Raw genomic sequence first — 24,336 nt, forward strand, 5'->3', positions numbered from 1 at the left:
AGATATTACCTAGATTGTTTCCTCCTGCAGTGTACACAATAAACTATTCCTTCTATTCTGTCTCAAATGAAAACTTATGTTGCACACACAAATCATTTTCCTGCTACTGTAATGAAAAGCCCATTGTGTGACTCAAAAAAGGGGGGGTTCTATTAAAATTGTCTGATGTTACAAACATTTAATACAAGAATTTAGGAGGTTGAGTCAGGAGGACAACAAGGTCAATACCCTGTGTGACTGACTACATATGGGGATAAGGAAACATGAGTCAACATGAGTCATCATAAGAGACTTTGTTTCACAAGTATTTTTCTGAAAGGCTGGATATGAAGCTGTTCTAGATTTAATGAGCCTTCCCAATGGTAAAGTATTCCTTACACAAACAGCTTAATAAACAAACAGCTTTCATGATAACAATTCTCCAGATCTGTATAATGTTCAAGAGGATCTGTCCAGGAACAGATTTGCTGATGCATATCCTCCATAGGCTTAGGCTCTGCATATATGCTATAACCCAGGAGAAATGCTGCTTTCTGCCCTGTTATCATGGCTTACTCAGTTTGCTTTCTTATACAACTCAGGATTACCTGCCCAGTGGGATAGGCCCTATCCCATTAATCATTACTCAAGAAAATACTCTATGGATTTTCCTACATGTCAATTTGTTGTAGGAATTAAGCAGAGTCCCTGTATCTAGGATAAACATTAGACTGAATAGTTGTTTTTGAGAAGTACTTTGACCATGAAAAAAATCATTGTAGAAATAATGATTGTTTTCTGTGATCTGTAGAATTGTGTTTCTGAGGGTTCATTACAGCCTGTGCATGATTTTGGTCAATAGACACTTCTGGCATACTTGAAGCTCTTGGATTACTGGGTACCGAATCCAGTACACATGACTAAAGATGCAGGAGCATGATCCTTTCCTAGATTAGGAACCTTTGTATAAGAAACTCTTGTGTAAGAATCCATAAATACGCCTGTCAATGGTGGTTTCAGGTTGAGTCCATAGACGACTGATATTCCTGTTGCCACACAGGCCTAAAAGTTTCATCTTAGAGTGACCTCTTTCTTTTACCAATTCATCCAACCCAGAACACCCAAAATAATTCTAACTCTAGCTTCTATCAAGCTACCAAATCTAATAAGCATACCTAGAGTCATCTCGACTTCCAAACACAGATTGTTTTTAAACAAACATCAACTGTCTTAATACTCACTTTTCAGTGTGGGGATCTGAACACACACACACAAAATTTTGATAATCTGTCAAATTTAGGACTGGAGAGATGGCTCAGTATTTAAGTCTACTTACTCTTCTCACAGAAGACATGAATTTCATTTCCAGCATTAACATTGCGGTACACAATCATGCCTACATCCTGTTGTAGGGGATCTGATGCCCCTTCTGTTTTCTATGGGCATCAGACATACAAGGAAGAAAAATACACATAAAGGCAAAATTAAATAAATATAGTCAATAAAAAACACCCCAATGTTTCTTTTGTCATGATGAACAAAACAGCCAGAAATTACATAGAAATGTTACAAATATCTGTAGGACTATGCTAGGCCCAAGCACCTCATTGGGGATTCAGGCAGAGGCTTCAGCACTAAGAAATACCCAAAGATCATCATTGGGTTTTCTAGGCAGGTTACTTATGCATGAGCCACAACAATGTTCTCAGGTTTCTTTAAAGATTGTATAGCATTGTTTACTGCCATAAGTGAGTTTTAGGTCCAGAAGCTCAAACTGTCTTCTGACCCTACCCACCAAAATGTTCAGTTTCCCCTAAGGCCCAATAGTATGCCAACAGTTGTTTATAAGGACCCGCAAAGGCTCCTAAGAACATCCATATCTGACATTAACACTCCACGTACCATTGGTATGCCAGTCCAAGTAGTATAGAAGCCTGCACAGCAGCTGGTACCTGTTGAAGAGCCTTCTTCTGTTCCAGGTCCACACAAGCCAAAATAACACACCCAAGAGAGCAATTTGCTGTCTCCAGAAACCAAACAGGCACACTAAGCATTGTACTTCTTTCTTGGTCATGTGAGGGGCAGGTGCAATGACTTACCCTTTACATTAGAAGTAGTTATCTCTGAAAGGAAATCATTGCTAGACTCCTAAGAATATCAATGAGATTAGACCTTTGAATTTTGGTTGGATTTATGATCCATCCTTGATGGGCATATGTGTTAACAATGAGTTCAAAGTGGTTGCTACCTGCTTCTCACATGGTCCAATCAACATAATACCATCAAAACAGTTCATCAATGTGATATTTTGTGGAAGAGACAGGTGATTGAGATCCCTTCTAAGTTAGGACATTTAAGGACACAAAGGTAATAAATTATTTATTGATGTAAAATTGTGAAGGAAAACAGTGTCATCTATCCTTCTATAGTTTTAAATAGATTGGTTAGTGCATAATTAGAGGTTAAACACTTTGATTTTGTTGAAATTGCACCGGGAATAACTGGTTCATGAAGTCAGGAAGGACAATTGGTAAACAAAGTTATCTTTCCAACAGACTCTCCTAAGTTGTCATCAAAATATAGAGAATTCAAGAGCCGACTGATTAGTAAATTACTCACCCCATGCTTCAGCATCTTTTTCAGAAAATGGATGATATGTATCTAAAGGAGGCTCCAGTGAGGGAGCTGAGGGAGCTGGCACCTGCATCCATGTCAGTGGTGCTTTGCTCTTGATTTTGTCTGAACAAAGAAATTCATCTTTTCTGCCTCTTTTACCAATTTTAAACTTTGGTCATGAACTTTATATTCATTCCAAGAACTTGATTTCACTTCTTCATGATTAATATCCTCTTTAATATTGTGACAACAGTCCAAGTTTAAGGACCAAGTGACCTGAAATCAAAAGGGATCTTTTCTCCCTTCTTTATATGTCCTTTCATTTTCCTTTAGAACTTTGTCCAGTACTTCTTCACCTAAATTGCCTTCTTCTGGAAACCAGGAGTTGAAAACAATTTGCAAACAGTATAATATGCTTTTCATACTTGCGCTCCTACTCACTTTTAAAATGATGCACGTTCAAAATAAGGCAAAGCCTTCTCTGGTATCTGCACCATTATTCTCACTTCCTTCTCTGAGAGTCCTTGCTCTTTCATTTCATCAGCCAATTTCTGGCCCCTGTTCAAGAAACACTTGTCACCACTGTAGAGCTGGAGAGCCCAGGGAGAATTGTGCTGATAAATGAGGGATACTAAAGACTCATCCAAAAACCTACTTTATTAAGAGCCCCCACATAATTTATACTCTGGGGGTTAAGAAAGATTATGTGAGTAAAGTTCTAGTGTGTTCAAAGTGTACAATGACAAAAGCAATCCACATGGTACAAAAATATGTTTTCCCATGAAGGTATATAAAGCATAGTTCAACTGAATAAAAACAAACAATGATGAGTAATATGAAGTAAGCTCACTCCTGTTATATTGTGAAGAACACTAAAACATTCCAAGAAAAATTCTGAGTTTTGAAGAAACTGAAGTCACAATTGCCTTGCCCTGTTTTCTTGAAGTATACACAGAAGCACTCAAAATTCTCTTCACATGACTTCATTCCAGGTCAATATTCTGACAATACACATGAACAAAATAATTTTAAGAAAAGAAACATAGCATATACATAAAGATCTTTTAAAATATGGAGTCTCTCTCCTTTCTCTCTCTCTCACATACATACACACACACATACATACATACATACATACATAATGACATATGTGTATGTATATGTATATATCTGCCTTTATACCATTAACATACCTGGTGCCCAAGGAAGGCATAAAAGCGAGTCAGACCTCTGAACCAGGATTTACAGGTATTTCTGAGCCACCAGACGTAGGTGCTAGGAACCAAACTCGGATAACCAACAGCAGCAGTATGATGGGTAATGTCACTCTGCATGCCGTGAATGTGTTGCTCTGATTGGTTGATAAATAAAATGCTGATTGGCCAGTAGCCTGGTAGAAAGTATAGGCAGGATAAGCAGACAAAGAGAATTCTGGGAAGAAGGCTGAGTAAGGAGCTGCCAGCCAAACACAGAGGAAGCAAGATGTGAAGGCAGAACTGAGAAAAGGTGGCTAAATATAAGTAAGAATTATGGGTTAATTTAAGTATAAGAGCTAGTCAGTAATAAGCTTGAGCTAATAGCCATACAGTTTATAAATAATATAAGCCTCTGTGTGGTTCCTTGAATCCAAGTGGCTGAGGGACCAGCAGGTAAGAGAGATTTGTCCTGACTGCAGGCCAGGTGGGACATAGGAGAAAACTTTCAGCTACAGCAGTGGTACTGAGTCAACTCTCCAGGTTCCAAAAATGTCATTATAGTACAAATAAATGAAGATGCTCCTGATCCTTTACCCCTTCTGCCTTCCATCATTTGCAGGTGATGAAAGTCTCTGCTACTTCTTCAGTGAAGATTTCAATCCCTTTGTGAATGGACGCTGCACATTGCTTATTTTGTTAACACAATTCTCTTGGTGTGAATGACCCCAACAAATGACTTAGCTGAGTAGAAATGATTCTACATTATGATAGAGAAAGTTATACTATGTGACAAATACTTTCAAAAAATGATTATTTATTTTTCTTTTATATCAAAAAATGTTTTGACTGAATATATGCCTGTATAACCTATTGTATCCCCTAGAACTATACTTAAAGATAGTTGTGAGCTTCTGTGTGAGTGCTGAGAATTGATCCTGAGTCCTGTGGAAATGCAACCATATTTCCAGATCCCTGTTTTGGATTTTTTTGAGAAAAGATCTCTATTTATAAAAAGGCCATCCTGGAACTCAATATCAGGTAAATCAGGCTTAGCAGCAATCAAATTTGGTGATAAAATTCTCTGCCATTAGTTTGTGTTTCTGAGAATATAAGAACAAGTATTTAGTCCTCAGAATACAGTTACATGATCCAAAAATAATGATTGACAATATAAATATCAGTTTCATTTGAAAATATATTTTATTGTTGAAATTATCATGTTTCTGTATTCTTGGAATACAATATGTTAACAACTTGAAAGAGACAATATTTTAATTAAGGAGAGGCTCTACTAACTCAAGCACCAGTGAGACAGCTCGGTGGGAAAAACATGTGGACTGCAAGGCTTGACTCATTCATTAGGTTCATGGGGATTTTCACCAGTGTGAAATTTTTCATGATTTTGAAGGACAATGCAACATGGCAAGACTTCACGACACTGACTACATTCATTGGGTTTTTGTCGAGAATAATTTCTTTCAGGATTATGAGGATAATTGTTCTGTGAAAAGTCTTTACCACATTGATTACCTTCATATGGTCTGTCTCCAATAAAGGTACTTTCCTTTATTTGAAGGGGACTGTTACATGCAAAGTCTCTATCACATTGATTATATCCATAGGGTTTCTCTCCAGTATGACATCTTTCATGACTCTGAAGATGGGTTTTACGTGCAAATGCTTTATCACATTGATTACATTCATAGGGTTTCTCTCCAGTATGACACTTTTCATGCCTGTGAAGATTACTGCTACGTGCAAAAGCTTTCCCACACTGATTACATTCATAAGGTTTCTCCCCAGTATGAATTCTTTCATGACTGAGAAGATGACTCTTCCTTGCAAAGGCTTTACCACATTGATTACATTCATAGGCTTTCTCTCCTGTATGAATTCTTTCATGACTGAGAAAATTTTCCAGTGCAAAGGCTTTAGCGCTTTGATTACATAGATAGAGTTTCTCCCCAATATGTTTTCTTTCATGACTAAAAAGATTACTCTTCTGTGCAAAGGCTTTACCACACTGCTTACATTGATACGGTTTCTCTCCAGTATGAATTCTTTGATGACTACGAAGATTACTCTTCTGTGCAAAGGCTTTACTACACTGATTACATTCATAGGGTTTCTCTCCAGTATGGATTCTTTCATGACTTCGAAGATCACTCTTCTGTGCAAAGGCTTTACCACATTGATTACAACCATAGGGTTTCTCTCCAGTATGACTTCTTTCATGACTGAGAAGATTACACTTCTCTGCAAAGGCTTTACCACAGTGATTACATTCATAGGGTTTCTCTCCAGTATGAATTCTTTCATGAATGAGAAGCTTATACTTGTGTGCAAAGGCTTTACCACAGTAATTACATTCATAGGGTTTCTCTCCAGTATGACTTCTTTCATGCCTGTGAAGATGACTCTTCTGTATAAAGGCTTTACCACATTGATTACATTCATATGGTTTCTCTCCAGTATGAATTCTTTTATGTATTTGAAGATAACTAGAACATGCATAGGCTTTATCACATTGAGTGCATCCATAGGGTTTCTCTCCAGTATAAATTCTTTTATATATTTGAAGATAACTGGGACTTGCAAAAGCTTTATCACATTGCTGATATTCATAGTTTTTCACTCTAGCATGAGTTCTATGTATTTGATGAAGACTGTGACATGTAGAGACTTTATCACTTTGATTATAGTCATAGGGTTTTCCTTCCAAATGAGTTCCTTGATGTACTTTTATAGAGGAATCATATCTAAAGGCTTTATCATGTTGATTACATTCATAGAGATCCTCTTCATTATTGGTTGTTTTGTATGTTTGAAGATATCTGTGATGGTTAAAGTCCTCAGTACAAAACTCAAGTTTATCACTTCCTCTTCCCATATGAGTTTTTTCAAATCTTTGAAAAGCACTGGAAGAACTCAGAGTTTTACAACACTGATTGCATTCATAATATTTTTTTATACTGTGAGTCACACTACATGTGCAAAGTGAATCAGTACAGACAGAAGAATTTCCATATTCCTTGTACTCATAAGGGTTTTCTCCAATGTAAGAGTATAAACTTGTATCACAGTCATCATGTCTTCTCACAGTGGGGACTACTACATATCTTATAATTGTTCCCTTAGAAACAGAGGTATATTGGTTCTTTCCATATCCCTTATGCTCACATGGGTTGTATGCACACTGACAGTTGATATACCTATTAAAGGAAGAACAACAAATAAAAGGTTTTCACATTACATTCACATAGTCTAACATTTTGTGCTTTGGAGATGTGGTATAAGGATTCATGTTTCTACATCACAATAAATTCCTTGTCTCTCACAAAGTTCTCCTCTCACTAAACTACAGTAAGTTACTCAATACAAATGTATGAGGAACACTAGCTTTAATATGGAAGATTTGCTTATAAAATGTCTTAGACATATACTAATCCCCTTATCAATGTATATACCTTATGTGATGATTGAATGGTATGACAATTCTACATCACGCCTCTCATATGGCTATGATTAAAATTGTGACATTTGTTATAGCATTGTTTGTTTCCTTGTCTTATCCTTAATGGAATGCTTTCCAAACAGTGATTAGCTACCTGACATTGGAGTACATGGTGTTGTGAGAATTTAATAAACATCACACAGTTGTGCTAATTTACACTGTTCCTTTTCTTTAAAAGTTTAGGGTACATTAACATTTCTTACAAGGTACCTATGTACCAGATTGCACATGAAAATTACCTTCCATGTCTTCTAGAACTTTGATAATATTCTTCAATATTGTAGTCTTCCCATTTGTAACCTAAAATACAGTACCAGAAAATGTATGTGATATATTACTGGAAATTAGAAACAACTGAAATTACTATCTTTCATGAATCTTTGTATAATGCTTGATTTATTCACTAGATTCTTCCTCTTTCACATTTAAAATCAGCGCAGAGCAATAATCTCCAAGAAATGCTTATTCCCTTAAGTTAAAAAGTGACAGAATGATCACATTCTTACCTATAGCAGGGAGGTTTCTTACCTATAGCAGAGAGGTTCCAGTAGGTTTCCAGCATCACATCTTTGTAGAGACTCTTCTGGGAAGGATCCAGCAAAGCCCACTCTTCATGAGTGAAGTTCACATGCACATCCTCATAGGTCAATGTATCCTAAAGTATCCCATATATGCACATAATAGAAATGTTGAGACTGACTGTATTGCAAATGTACATTTCATTGAAAATATATTTACGTAATTAATTCTGCCTGATATATTCTATCTCATAGGTCATAAAATATCAAATGCAGTCATCATCACATTTTAAAAAGAAATAGAAAAGGCGAATCATGTCTTCCATTTGTGCCCTCCAAACAGAATAGGGCATTGCAGAAGAAATGCTTAGTAATATATACAGAGAGACATGCAAATAGATTAACGCTATTTAGTATACATAACAAAGTATTATAAAAATTATTAACTTCGAAAAAGGATAGACAATGTGGGTGTGGGTGGTGTTAACCTTTAATCTCAAAATTCAGGAGGCAAAGACAGGTAATGATCTTTGATTTTCAAGCCAATCATATAGATCCCAAGCAAATCAGTGTGTAGAGATTTCCAGGATAGCCAGAGAGACATAGTAAGACCCTGTCTCAAACAAACAAACAAATAGAATGCATTCAGAGGCTCACTTGAAATTCCTCCATAGAGTTAAAACATTAACTCCAATTCTGTACTTCTCAAACATTCCCTGACCCCTGATAAACTGCAAGGCTAATAATTCCTAGGAAGCAATGCATTTTTAGTAAGTTACTGACAGATCAAAGAGGTCTCAAAAATATTAGTAAAGTAAATGCTGATCTTAAAACACAATAATAAAAAATTATAGACGTGTCAACAGATAAGATTGCCTGTTGCTTTTGAAGAGGTCCTAGATCAGTTCTCAACACTCACTTGTGATTGCCAACTATTACTACCATTAGTTCAAGAGAATTCAATGCTATCTTCTAACTCCAGTAAATACCAGGCAGACAAGTGATAGTCACTCACAACCAACTGTAACTACAGCCCTAGGGGATCTGGCTCTTTCTGGTCTCCATGGGCACCAAGCAAACACAGTATACACAGGCATATAAGTAGGCAAAACAGTCATACATAGCAAAATTATAATTTATATCCTAACAAATCAAAAAGAATAAAGGGGCTGAAGATGTACCTCAGCTGGTAGCCTTCTTGCCTAGCATGGATGAATCTCACAGTTCAATTCATGTTCCAAAAAGGGGACAATCCTGAGATGCCTGTAACCAAAGCACTTGAGAGGTAGAGGTAGCAAGATCAGAAATTGAAGGTCATTCTTTGAGGACACAGGAAGTTGGAAGGCAGCTTGGGCTATATCACACCCCGCCTTAAGAAACAAAAACACAAAAAGAATCACAAAAGAATATCCCAGGAGAAAGATGGAAAAAAAGCATATGGGACATAAGTTACTAGGGAGTTGTAAAAGGCCACAAAGCTGGAATAGGCATCGACTTCATTCATAGCCACAGAAATGGCAACCTGGGTATGGGAACTGAACTCTGTCTTCTGAAAACTTCATAGGCACACTTTCCACTGAGCCATCTTTCCAGCACCTAGAAACTGTTTATGCACAATATAGCTTCATTTTCTGACTTTTATTACCAGCAGAAGATATATTTATCTTGGAAGAAGACTTTTAGAATGCCCTAAAGGAAACAGGAATTTACTGTCCACAAGCAAGAACCGATAGGATGAAATGAACCGTCATTGTTTGTCAAATAACAACCATCACATCCTTATATAATTATGTATGGCTCTGAAAATAAAATATTGAAATTTAGGCTAATGACTGCAGCATACAGAAGAGGTCTCCATAAAATTAAGTCTTGAGTAAAATGTATTTTTCAGATAGGCATGGAGGGCTGGTACCCCTGATCTCACCAACTGGGAGGTAGAAGCAAGAATATCAAGGCCAGTCTCAGTCCCATGAGGTCCTAAGTTAAAGAAAAAAAAAAGAAGAAGGAGGAGGAGGAAGAGGAGGAGGAGGAGGAAGAGAAGGAGAAGGAGAAGGAGAAGGAGAAGAAGAAGGAGAAGAAGAAGAAGAAGAAGAAGAAGAAGAAGAAGAAGAAGAAGAACAAGAAGAAGAAGAAGAACAAGAAGAACAAGAACAAGAAACAAAGTCTAAAGGGACACATAAAGGTCCCAACTGATTAAAAAGAACTCTAGGAAAAAGATAAGTTGGCTTGACATTTTAATCCCATCAGAATTTTTAAGTATGATCCAAGACTAAAATGTATTCTTCTTTCCTCTATAGACAATTAAAAATTTAGTATTGTGTGTACTTGGGTGATGCATTTGTATGATATGTGTGTCAGGGCAGGCACAAGAGTGCCACAGTGAGAGGTTGAAGATCAGAGGATGAAGTCCAGGAGTCCATTTCTCCTTCCACCAAGGGTTCCTAGGATCAAACTCAGGTCATCAGCCTTGGATACCAACCACTTTTCCCACTGAGTCAACTCACTAGCACTACTTCATGCAATTCTAACCCACAGATGGTTTCATTCCTATATCTAAATACATCTCTACTTCCTGTGGGGTTTTTGAGACAGGGTCTATTCATAGCTATGGCTGGCCTAGAACTTACTCTTTGGGCCAAGGTACTCTTGACCTTCCTGCATCTGCCTCCAAAATACTAGCATAACAGGTGTGAGCCTTCACACTATTAATTCAATGTACTAATTAAGTCAAAGCATAGAGATACATGGCAACTTCCTGAAGGGCAAAAATAAAGTGCAAGTGACAGATTCATTTAAAAATCTTTTAACTCTTGCCAATAGAAAGTCTAAACATGTAACAGGCATCACCACTTGGTCTCCTATTGGCCTAGGAAAACTTTGCATATTATGTCTCAACAACACACTGTAGAATTTGCACACCATATTCCCTGGAGGGATCTTCATCCTGTAATGACAGAACTGTTTTGTGCTTTTGGAACATGGTCTTATTCCATGCTCTTGTTTGGTCTCAAGCTAGTGGAGATCCGTGTGCTTCAGCTTTTCAGGGGCTGGGATTACAGCTGTGAGTCACTATGACTGGCTCAAGGAAATTCTCTATAAAAGATGACTCAGTGGGTGCGGGCATCTCTGGAAGGACAGGCTGTGCTGGAAGTTCAGCACGGCCCCAGGAACTGGGGTCGCAAGAGCTGGGTAGCAGGGAGGCTGAGGGGGCCTAGGCAGAGCAGGCGGGAGGCGTCCCAGGCTGGAAGATAGCAGGCCTACACCTGAGGTGCTGCCTTTCCCGCGCAGGGACCCTTTGCGCTGAGTGTCGGAATAGAGAATGTGGATGAATGAAGATGACTGGACGGGAAGGAGGACAGGAAGGCTGGAGAAGCGGGAAGAAGGGAGATGTGATATTTTAGGGATGGCCCCAGGGTGAGTCCGGATGCTGGAGTCCTTGAAGGAAAAGATGTCAGAGCAAGAAGAGAATGGCTTTTTTGAAATGCTAGACTATGAACATGTAGAAGATGAAATTTTTCCTCCCTTCCCACCTCCAGCCTCTCCTGAGAGAGATCCTGCAGAAGCTGAACCTGATGAAGAATCAGGGAGTGGAGCACCTACCTGTTCCTGTACCGCCAACGAGAACAGTTAAAAGGAAAATACCCAAGCTAGATGCTACTAGATTAACTTCAGAGAGAAGGCTTCCAGCCTTAAGGCATTGTTTGACAACACAAAATTCAAGGGGAAGGGTCATGAAGCTGAAGACTTGAAAACGCTAATCAGACACATGGAGCCACTGGGCGCATAGGCTATTTGCCAAGCTGCAATTTGAAGATTTTATTGACAGAGTTGAAAACCTAGGAAATAAAAAGGAGGTTCAGACCTGTTTAAAACTAATTCGACTTGATCTTCCTATTGTACATGAAGATTTTGTTAACAATAATGATGAAGTTGAAGAAACTAATCCCCTTGATGTAACTGCTGCTGGATCTGATCCCTTCTTGACAAGCTCATCTGACAGCAAGAAGTTGGCTTCTGAATCAAGTAGAAGCCTAACAGAAGAACAGCAACAGAGAATTGAGAGAAATAAACAGCTGGCCTTGGAAAGAAGGCAGGCAAAGCTACTGAGTAACAGCCAGTCCCTAGAAAATGACGAGTTAATGAGTACATCTTGGGCACAGCCAGTTGAAGAGAGCAGTACTGGTGAGGAGCAAGAAGAGTCAGGTGGATTAAACAGACGCTACAGATGGTCCACGTGATGTTCCTTCTGCCAATACAGATGAAGAGGAACAGCTCAAAGCAGAGGACAAACAGCTGAACCATACTAACTTAGACTAATCCTGACATGTTCCAAGTAGCCAGGCTTCCACAATAGAGTCCTGTAAGTTTGGGGTTATTTGTAAAATTTTCTACTTTGTGTAAGTCTCTTAAGTCATAAGACTGCTATGGATTCCTGCTTAAAATACAATGACTATTTATAATTGTGTTTCCTACTTACTTTAGTAAGTCTATTTATTATTTTTTGATATTCTGTATAAAGTCAACTTTATAAGCTATTTCTAGTTTACACTGAATTCTTTCTCACTAAATTGAGTAATGTTTTAAAATGTAAATATGCACTAACTATTAAGGTTTGTTTTTATAAAGAAATAAATGTATTTTGCAAACAACAACAACAAAAAAAGATGACTCAGTGGTAGACTATTTGCACATCATGTGTGAAGCACTTGGGTTTGACACCTAGCCCACAGGGGGAAAGTGTGGCCTCATTGCTCATCCAATATGCCTATAAGCATATAAAATGCATGTGAGGCTCTTCAAACCAAAATTAATCAAAAGAGATGGGGAAGAACACTACATATTCATCAAAGCAAAAATCTGCCATGATGATGTTTCAATTTCTAACATCTACTCCCCAAACACAGGGACATGCTCATTTATAAAAGAAACACTATGCAGCTTAAATCAAATATTGACCCTCACACACTGATAGTGGGAGATACTGATACCCCACTCTCAACCATGGACAGGCCATCCATATAAAAGGTAAACAAGGAAATACTGAAATTATTGCCTCAGAGGATTGAGGCCATCCTTCAGAATCCAACATCAAAGACTAAATAACAGGTTCCAGAGTCCATAGGTGCCCTGGATACTGCTGCCTTTGGATATCAGAGACTGTAGGAATGGCAGAGGGTCTACACACCAGCACAAAAGTGGGAACTGAACCCTTAATCTGGACTGAGTCTAAACAAAAGGCATTTAAGGCTTTAAAAATAGTTCTGACTTCTGCACCAGCCACAGAATTTCCAGATATATCAAAACCTTTCTGTTTGTCCATGAAACAAAAGAAAAAAAAGAGGGGTTTAACTCGAGATTTGGGGACATGGAAATGACCTGTGACATATCTGTCCAAATGACTGGACCCTGTTGCCACAGGTTGGTTCCCCTGCCTAAGCACAATGGCAGGTACTGTTAGTTTAATGAAAGAATACAAACAAGTTAACTCTTGGTCAAGATCTTATACTCACAGTACACAACAGCATGGTTCAGGCCCTCCTCTGAGGAGCACCAAAACACTGACTATCTAATGCTTGTATGACCAAGTACCCGGCCGTACTTACTAGCTAACCCAAGTCTAATTTGAGAAACCCACCACCATCAATTCAGCTATCCTCATGCTTGATGACATAAATACTCATCCATGACTTTCAGGAGATATAAATGAAACAAGGTATCTTGGAGCATCAGCAGTTCCATCAACTGAAATAATTTGGGCCATATACAGAGATTTAGCTCCAGTGAGATTATGCTTGAGAAACCTCCCCCACTGCTTCCAAGGCTCAGAGACAAACAACTAGCAGAAGTGTCTAACCCTTATTTTCTCAAGGCACTAGAGGCAATCCAGTTCTCCATAGTGGCTGTTCATTGGACTATCCAAGAGACCCAGCTGACCTCCAAGTCCACTAACAGTTTCCCCTCATTCCAGTCCAATGATACTGTCTGGTCAAGAGAGTGGGCAAGGACATCAGCTCTAACCTGGAAATGACCCTAAAAGGTAATTCTTTCTACTCTATGGCAGTGAAGATAGCTGGCATTATATCATGGACATACCCAAGTCAAGAAAGCAGAAATTACAAATGCTGTTAAATGGACTATCTCTGGACAATGGAGCCATTAAAATTAATGTTTCATTGGTTCCCCAAACCCTTCCACTCCATATCCCTCTAACTCCTCCTGAATCTTACATTTGGTATGAATACAGGGTCATGCTCCAACTCCCACAGCCCTTAGGCCTGAACCTGGGAACTAAAAAAGATAGACAGAGGAAGGTCTTATTTAATTTAACTACAGACCAGCAACTCTTATTCATTTTGATCTTTGCTCACTGAAGCCCACTTTAAATGTCTAGTTGTAGTAGAGAAAGAAAAAATATGGAGGTTTATCTTTTGATATAGATATACATAGTCTATAATTCTATGCATGCTCCGTGGCTGGGTGCTTGATTTCCAGAAACAAGGGAGTTCCATTACAAACAAACAAACAAACAAAAAACAACCAAAAAAATTGTGAAACTGAGTCCTCCAGAAAAGTTCAGGAAAAAAAAGATTCTGGATTTTGTGAAGCAGGAACAACCTGCAGAATCACACTCTATGCCACAGGAAGGAGCCCTGGGGATGGAATTAATCAGTCCAAACCAGAAATCAGTCAGAATTGCTGGTTATGCTTAAACACCTGGCCCCTGTCATACTACATAGGAATAGGAACTAACCAGACTGTCAGCCCATTGACTGATGAAACTCACTGTGACTGGGGGCAACCCAAAATTAATGTCCTGCTTTATGAGTTAGTTCATCAGGATAACAATATTATTGAATCCCTGAGATGGTTTGGTGTGCATGTAGCAATGATTTCACTATATATGCCTCTTCCAAACCAAGTAGACAGGTTGATCAGGACAAGATGGTATTGAAAGTTTCCATTTCTGAATTAAAACAACAGTTAGATTCCCTTACAAATACACTACAAAAATCAAAAAGACTTAGACTTACTTCTCATGAGATAAAGGAAAATATGTATAGCTTTGGAAGAAACCCATTGTTCCAATAATAATTGATCAGTAGTAATTTTTTAAAAATGCCATATTTAAGGAAATAATTGATACCAGTCTCTGTTCTCTTGGTCCCCTTGGCTAACTACTCTGCTATCAGTACTGACTGGGCCTATAATTCTCATTCTGATTGGATAAATGGTGGGGTCCCTGCATGTTAAACAAAAAGATTAGTCCATGATTTAATTTATTCATTTAGTCCAGGAGTGTATGTAACAGTCCCTAGAACTCAGTAGACCCAAGATCTTAGAACAATTGACTCAATAATGGAGGTGACATTCTTGCTGCAAAACTCATCAGTTAAACAGCACCATCTGCCAAAAATATAAACAAAGACCTATTCCATCCAAGTCCATATTTATGGGAATTCTCTAAATGTACGAACCTTGCTTTTTAGTCTGTAGTTCTGCTTCTGGTTAACTGTTCTCGTTAACTGAGCTATGTCACCCCAGAATATGATTTTTGTACTTAAAAGCTTATCCTGAGAAAGGGGGCTAAGCTGGAATCCAAAACATGAAGTATAGTAGCAGGCCAGCTAATAAAAACTTTCTATTGGCTTAAACCCATGTCCCAGAAGTCTACTCTGTTGAGTACCTACAAGTACCTCATGAAACTCTATGTGAACACTAGGTGGAACCTGCTCCCATCATTCTGCTTCTGTCTCTGAATCTTGGTATTACATTTGCCCATCACCACCCACAGATGTTGTTGTTTCGGAGTGACAAGGTGTCAAGTAGTCCAGGTTGACCTCAAGTTCAGTAAATTACTGAGGTTAGCTTTGCCTGTTCTCCCTACCAAGCTACATCTGCCACATAGTGAGATTTTAGTAGCAAACACTGAGGATAGGCATAATCATATGCACTTTGAATATCAGCACTGAAGGATATAACAACAGACATGGAGGAAATCTAGAAAATCATAAGGACATACTTTAAAAACTATATTCATCCACATTGGAAAATCTAAAAGAAATGGGTAATGTTCTCAATAGGAACCACTTGCTAAAATTAAATGAAGAGTATATTTAAAAAAAAAAGAAAAGAAAAACAAAAAACCAGGCCTATAACACCTAAGAAAATGAAAGGAGTGATTAAGAGTTTGCAAACCAAAAAAGCCTAAGGCAAGATGCTTTTATGGCAGAATTTTACCAGACTTTCATAAAAGAGTTACTGCTAATACTACTCAAATTATTCCACAAAAAGAAACAGAAGGAACATTGTCTAATTCATTTTATAAGGCTACAATTACCCTGAAACCCAAACCATATAAAAATGCAAAAAAGAAAATTACAAATCTTTTCTCCTTATGAACCAAGATGTAAAACTTGTCAACAAAATACTACCAAACTAAATATAAGATCACATCAAAAATATCATCCACCATGTTCAAGTAGGCTTCCTTCAAGAGATGCTGGGATGGGTTAATATACAAAAATCAAGAAATGTAATTCACCATATAAACAAATAGAAAAAAATATATGCTCAGCTCATTGAATGCAGAAAAGGCTTTTGACAAAATCCAGCATCCCTTTATCATAAAAGTTCTGCAGAGAAAAGGGATAGAAGGAACACATCTAATCAAAATAAAGACAATTTCCAGCAAGCCTGCATCTTGGTAAATAGAAACAAATTCAAAATTATTCACCTAAAGTCAGGCTGCTCTATGGCCACCAATTTGGGTTTCCTTTATTCATACTGAATTAAATAACAAATAGTGGGAAAGTACACAGAAAGATACTCCCCCTGCCCTATCAGATCCTTCTTTATGTCAGAGACACCTGCAGCTCAATGACATAAACAACCTCTAATCTAGCTATTACCTAGAGTGTTTGCCCCCAAAGTGTACACAATATTCTCTTACCACATCTATTCAATATAGAGCTGGAAGTCTTAGCTAGGATGATAAAACAACCAAGAGAGATCAAGGGAATACAAATCAGAAAGGATGAAGTCAAAGTATTTTTATTTGCAGATGATGTGATACTACATGAAAGTGACCATACAAATTACACAGAGGAATGCCCATGGCTGAAAAATCACTTTCAACAAAGTGGCTGGGATACACAATTAACTCACAAAAATCAGTAGCTCTTCTATGAACAAATGACAAAAGGACTGAGAAAACGGGGGAATGACAACTCTCAAAATAGTATCAAATTATACAAAATATCTTGGGGTAACGCTAACCAAGGAAGCAAAAGACTTGACTGATAAAAACATTAAGTCTTTAAAGACAGAAACTGAAGAAGAGAGAAGATAAAAAGATCTCCATGCTCATTAATTAGTAGGATTAACATAATAAAAATGGCCATCCTACCAAAAGCAACTACATATTCAATGCATAGCTCCCATCAAAGTCTGAATACAGTTCTTTACAGGTGTTGAAAGGACAATTCTCGACTTCAAATATAAAAACAAAAAAATCCAGGACAGCAATGCAATCCTGAACAATAAAAAATAAAAGAACAGCTGAAGGTCTCATCATTCCAGATTGCGTGTTGTACTCCAGAGGAATAGAAATAAAAATCATGTGGTACTGGAATAAAAACATTATTTTTTAATTAATTAAGAAAATAAAATTAAACACACATATGCCTACCCAGAATAAATGAAGATAAATTCATACATATATACATACATACATACATACATACATACATACATACATACATACATGAGTGTAAAAATATCAAGTTCTTATCCTGGAGCAGCCCATAGAGTTATATCATTCAGAGACTGCTGGTTCCAGCACAAATACAGGAGTGGCAGGAACAACACTGGATGTCAAGAGACCTCATGGGTGCCTCAAGGGACAAGAGGGAACCACTAGGACATGTTGTGATCTCATAGGACCACAGAGCACCTCAAGGAACTTTGTCGGGTGTGAAATCCCACTGCCAATTCCCACAGCCCTGGGAGGGCCACACACTGACTCCCATGGCTCCTCCCCATGTAGTTACAAGTCCCTCCCATACCATGGTATGGATTTCTGACCTCGATCTGATCTCCTCACAAAAAAAAAAACCAAAGAACCAAGAGAGCCTCACAGTCCCAGAACCAGGCTATATAAAGTAGTGTCAATGGTGAACCAAACTGATTAAAACACCAAATTTCACTTGTGTGAATTATATATCAAGAAGGTAGAAACACTATAATAAGTGTCTGACTTTACTACTTTTTCACTAAAACTCACTGCTTATGAATGCCAAGAAAAGAAGAAATTTGAGTCTTAACTCCTGTGGCAGGAAGATTGTTTAAAGTTACTTGAACCAAGCCTAAAGATCTGAGTTCATATCTAGGAATCCATACAGTACTAATTCATGGACACTGTCATTTGAACTCCACATGTAAACTGTTGCATATACAGGCACTTCCAAACTTGCTGCATGTGTGCACACACATGTGCCCTCCCAAAACAAAGAAAAATTCATATATACATACATATATACAAACATATACATACATGCATACATACATGGAAAATATCAAGTTCTTAGCCGTGTGTTCATTTATGGCAATGCTCTTTCTTACTCAGACAGTATCAATGGTCTTGAAACCAACCCCAATTCACCAAGATAAAACAAATTCTGAGCTCACTGTTCAGAAAGGCTAGACTCTTTCCATTTTATCCACTTGTTCATTTATTATTAGTGCACAGGATATTATACCACAGTCTAAACTGGCCTGGATGCGCAATGTACTACTGACTGGACTGTACATCAGGGAACTGTCTGCCTCAGCATTCTAAGTGAAATCACAGGCATGAGCCAAGATGCCCAGTTTCCACATCTTAAAAACAATGAACTAATAGCTGAGGTAGGACTACTTCCACATATTTTTAATTATGTATTTCCTGGAGAGAACTCAGAATGTCCATAACAAATTTGTCATGACAATTGGCCAAGTGTGGTACATTAACATTGTGTGAAGAATATGGGGATGTGCAGAGAAAGGCATTAAGACTAACATATGAAAGAAGCCAGGGGATGGGGCTAAAAGGCTGTGGGTAGACTGTTTGGCTAGGATGCTCCCAGTGAGGGACTCTAACAGGTCAGACTATGCCAAACACAGGTAAGAGCATAGCAAATATGGTGCCTACAGAATTTACCTTTCTACACTCTACAAAATTATTATCACACATTCCTAAAGCTAACCACCAAGGTCTATTCCTTTTTTGGGCCACTGACTGCTTCCTGCGACTGATCACCAAGGTCCAACTATTAAAACATCAATGTCCCTTAATAAAAATTCATTATTTTTACTAACATAACTAAAATACCCCAATAGAACTTACCATCGTATCCTAGTTTATTCTAACACACACCTCTTTTCTCTTAAAATAAACACTTGCAAAGATACCTGCACTGTTTCTGCTCTATTCAGATTCAGCCACCTGTCACTTTGCCTTGCTTAATAAAGACTCTCTGCATTTGTTTTGTGTTTGGAAATTGGTGTTTGAGTGTGGTCTGTGCCTAGTCCAGGGTCCAGAGGATAGCACCCTGCATTACATGGTTCCCTTCCCAGAGCCCTAGGTTCTATCATCAGTATGGCCAAAGCAGGCATGACAACTCATGACCGTCATCCCAGCACTCAGGAGGCAGCAGTGGGAGATTGCAATTTGGAGTTATCCTCAGCTACATAGAAGAATTTAATTTTCACATCACAGTAGCAGAGGGATGACTTTGAATTCTGGCTTGTTCTTCCATTTACAGGTTGGAACTTAAGCCCTGGGAACCACACCTGGGTTCAATTTCCATCCCTATTCTTTGCCTTTTCTAGTCTCTTTCATTTGCATATGGTGGCCCTTTAGTAGAGCCTAGCCTGCTGGGCCCAAATAGACTTTTCTTTTGAAAACCTTGGTAGCAACAGCTGAACATTTCTCTCCAGCTGAGTTATTTCCTAGCAGTCAGACTTTTTGCCCTGGGTTATATCAGACCTTGTCTCAGAAAAAAAAAAAAAAGGAAGGAAGGATGAAAGGAGGAAGGGAGGGGAGGAGCGAGGGAGGAGGCAGGGGAAGAAGGGAGAGAGGGAAGGAGGGAGAGGGAGGGAGGGAGGGAGGAAGAAAGGAAGGAAGGAAGGAAGGAAGGAAGGAAGGAAGGAAGGAAGGAAGGAAGGAAGGACAGGAAGGACAGGAAAGTCAGTTGTCAGAGAAAGACTGGGAACTTTTTTCTACCTGCATGCACTCCATGTAATAAATGATATGCATAAGAAAAGCCTAATATAAACTGGAAATGCTGGGTATTATGTAAATAACTAAAAAGATAAGGAGCTGGGAAAATGGCTCACAGGGAAAAGCACACTTACTGTGCAAAGCATGACTCTGACTGAGTTCAGCACTGTATCCACTGAGTGGATCCTGGCCCAGTCAGTCCCTGTGTCCTATCTCCCCATGATGACTATTCTTGGTTGTCCACTTGATCACATTTGGAATGAACTAAAACACAGAAATGGAGGGCACATCTGTGAGGGTTTTTTTTCTTGATTTGAAGTAGGTAGGTATACTCATAATATGAATCTGTAAGGGAGAAACACATAGGCCTTTAACCTGCATCCTGAAGCCAGAAGACACATCATTATTCTAGGTCACACCTTCAGAAGCTTTTGCTCTTTGCCCTCTTTCCCTCAACTTTGTATTAAGTCTGTTCCTTCACTGGCATTGCAGCACACTTCTTCCATATTGAAGGGTTTACTAAAGACCAGCGGATTCACAGACATTCATGGACTGAACAATATCTGCATTCTTAGAATTTCCAATCACAGCCAGCCATTGTTGGATTCACTGTGCTGCTGCGTAAAAGTCATTCCAATAAATCTCCTTTGTGTGTGTGTGTGTGTGTGTGTGTGTGTGTGTGTGTGTGTGTATGTACACATATGTTTGTATAATTCTTCTGTAAGTTTTGTTACTCTAAAGAACTGAGACTAGTACAGATTTGATAGCAGACATCTCCCAATCATTGAATATTTTAATGGATTCTATACTGTGCTCAAACAATTCCTCTATTAGAAACTGTAAGACTTGAAACCAACCACGATACTAGTGTTATTTTATGATCATTTGTCTCTCTTCAGACATCTATACAAAAACAAATTCAGCATTTTTTGCATAGCTCATATTTTTGTTCATTCTAATCTGACAGATTCATTAATATCTGCCAATGCCCAAGCCAAGGGACTGGTCTCTTCATCGCCCCAAGTTCTTTCTTTTCAGGTCACTCAAAAATCTCACAAATTTTTTCAGCAAAATGTAAAATCATTACAAGTACAATTCTCTTTGCCTTGTGAGCAAGCTCAGCAAATTATTGGGACCTGTCCTTGTTCTCCCTTTACTCTGTTGTCATCTGCTGGCAGGAGTTAAAATCCAACACTGTTTGACAAACAGATAATACTCAGAATTTGACCATTTAAAATACGTTCAGCTAACAGTAAATACCTATTCAAATATGATATTGCTTCTGCTCACAGAGGCAAAATGACCTCTAAATACCATTAGTAATTTATTATACACCTTTTCCTTTTTAGGATTACTGTGGTGATATTTGATTTGTGTTTTAATAAATAAAGCTTGGCTGGAGATCAGAGGGAAAAGCCATCCACAACACAGAAGTCATGCAACGTTAGCACATGCCTTTGACCCTATCACTTGGCAGGCACAATCTCTGTATGTTCAAGGCCACACTGGACACAGAGCCAGGTGTGGTGGTACATGCCTTAAATTCCAAAACTAGTTAACCATGGAGGTCTGGAGGTCTGTACAGACAGACAGGAAGTGACAGAGCTGTGTGGGAAGAGGAGGTGTTATAGCTGAATGGAGAGAGAAAGTCGGATGGCAGAACAGCAAGGCATATAGACCTAGGTAGACAGGAAGTAACTCACATTTGGAAGCTGCTGGTGGCTTTCCCTATTTCCCTGATCTCTCTAAGGTTGTCACCCCTATATTTGGCTCCATGTTTTTTATTTAATAAAACCATTTATAAAGTCATCTACAATTGGTGCCCAATGAATGTGGCAAGAATTCATTAAAAAGCTGTTTATGGGCTGACAGGGCCCCTGGCTCAGGCCTGATTACAAGCTCAGGCTGGACTATGTGGCTGGACTTTCTTTGCCTTTCTTTTTCCTGGTAGGTGGTGGGCTCCCTTTGGGTTCCCATCTCAGACTGCTACCATACTAAGTAGCTGCTTTGAAATTCCCTCAGACTTCTACTGTTCTCCACAGTTGACAGATTTGCTAAGTCAAGTAAGATATCTTAAATGATGAAATTAATTAAAAGAGAATTTTTTCCCACATTAAAGAGTGGAAAATATTTTTACAATGGAAGGAATTTAGTGTCTATTTAATAACACATTAGGCAGTCTGAAAATGGAACAATTAAATGAGAAGATAATGTTGATGGGATGTACATAACATCAATTTGAATATTATTTGCCTGATCATTTTTATTTTAGTATTAAAAAGGTTGGTCAATTTAAGTGCCAAGATAAAAGCTTTAGAAAAACCTGTTAAAATGAATCATAGAGAAATTCAGAGCCAGACAGAAGAATTTAAAGGTGAAATTATCTCAGGATTGAATTATAAAGTTATAAAGAGGTAGCCTGTTTTCAAACAACCAAACTTAATCTATTCGGTAATCTTACAGGAACTGCCAAAGGCTTGAGTACAAGCTAATTGGACTCCAGTGGAAATGTTAGATTTAAGGAGATTTAAAGAAGCTATAATATCATATGTCATGCATTCTCCATTTGAAAAGCAGATGTTAAACTCATGGTCAACTTATAATAGAATTATCCCTCAGGATTGGAAGGAATTAATTACAGCTGTCCTAGAGGCCAGTCCACAGTTACCAGGGAGAACCTGGTTTAAAGAAGAGGCTAAAACGATAACACAACAATGTAGAACTAGAGGTGTGGAAATTTCTCAGAATCAGCTTCTTGCTGATATACAAAGACAATCTTTGTGATAACTAAACCCTAAATCTATGCCACATGGCAGCCATGAATGCGTGGGACAGAATTGAGGAAGCAGGGAAAAAAGTTGAGTCATTTACAAAAGTTACACAATACCCCAGAAAATCTTCTCGGATTTCTTACAAAGGCTGTCTTCAGCAGTAAATAGAATGATACCAAATTCAGAAGCTAGACAGGTACTAATTGAATCTTTGGCTTTTGAGAACATGAACTCAGCTTGCAAAAGAATAGGCCAGATCAACACCCTTGGATGATTGGATAAGGAACACAATATTGAGTCTCATGACCACGATGATACGTGGATAGAAGTGATATCAAAAGCTTTGAGGAAAAATAATAATGTCAGATGTTGTAATTGTGGTAAACAAGGTCATTTGGAAAGAGAGTGTAAACAGGGCATTTCTAGAAACAATGTTTCTTCAAGGAACAACGGCAATAGAATGCCCCTTCCTTCTGGATTATGCAGGTGTGGTAAGGGTAAATACTGGACTAACAAATGTAGATCAACTAGGGATAGACAAGGTAATCCTTTACCTCTGCCATCGGAGAAACTCCTTCAAGGGCCTCAAGCAGGCCCCCACAGCAAATTTCATTCAGACCTTTCCTGCCATTGTAGAAATCCCTTCTCAGAGCAATTAAATAACAAAAATGGAATAAAACAGGCTGCTTGGGGTGATAGAACAGCTGTACCAGAGAGAACAGGAAATTCAGGAGAAAACATAAGGAGAATTTTTTGGAAAACTTTTATAAGTGAACAAAGACCAAAATTAAAAATATGAATAAATGATATTCTCTCAGAAGGTTTGGTAGACATGAGTGTGGACGTTACAATAATTACACTAGAATTTTGGCATCCAAATTGGTGTCTTTAGGAGGTAAATGCTCAACTGTTAGGGATTGGAACATTATCTCAAGTGAAACAGAGTGCAAAATGGCTCAAATGTATAGGGTCAGAAGGACAGAGAGGAAAATTAAAGCCATTTGTGGCTAATATAGCTATGAATTTATGGGGCCATAATCTTTTACAACAATGGAATACCCAGATTAATATTCCTCCAACCTCAGAAACAAACTATGAACTAACACATGTTTCTGAGAGAAATATTAGGAGGTATTATTATAAAGAACAGTCACTGGACATCCAGATTCTACAAGAACAGGGCACAAGAACTACTGATCTTTCAAAGACACCAACAGCTCTACTTTTAAAATGGTTAACAGACAAGCCTGTATGCATTCAACAATGGCCTTTAGAGAAATTGCAGGCTTTAGAAGACCTGGTACAAGGGCAGTTAAATGCTCAGCATACTGAAAAATCAACCAGCCCTTAGAATTCTCCTGTATTTGTTATTAAAAAGAAATCTGGTAGCCAGGCAGTGGTGGTGCACACCTTTAATCCTAGCACTTGGGAGGCAGAGGCAGGTGGATCTCTGTTAGTTCAAGGCCAGCTTGGTCTACAAAGC

General features: G+C 38.3%; 1 protein-coding gene and 1 pseudogene across 1 annotated transcript in view; one reads left to right on the forward strand and one right to left on the reverse strand.

The window, feature by feature from the left end:
* Positions 1-4,968: 4,968 nt before the first annotated feature.
* The window catches only part of LOC118571399 (zinc finger protein 431-like), a 42,128-nt gene continuing 22,760 nt past the window's right edge, over positions 4,969-24,336 (reverse strand). Inside the window, exons 2-4 of the mRNA XM_036170383.1 lie at positions 7,834-7,960; positions 7,545-7,605; positions 4,969-7,003 (exon numbers count right to left, since the gene is read on the reverse strand). Of these exons, the coding sequence (XP_036026276.1) occupies positions 5,143-7,003; positions 7,545-7,605; positions 7,834-7,960 (2,049 nt within the window). The 3' untranslated portion in view covers positions 4,969-5,142. The remainder of the gene's footprint in view (positions 7,004-7,544; positions 7,606-7,833; positions 7,961-24,336) is intronic.
* Positions 11,272-12,140, forward strand: LOC118571404 (annotated as a pseudogene).

This window comes from Onychomys torridus, chromosome 21, assembly GCF_903995425.1.
Source record: "Onychomys torridus chromosome 21, mOncTor1.1, whole genome shotgun sequence".
NCBI classification, from domain to species: domain Eukaryota; kingdom Metazoa; phylum Chordata; class Mammalia; order Rodentia; family Cricetidae; genus Onychomys; species Onychomys torridus.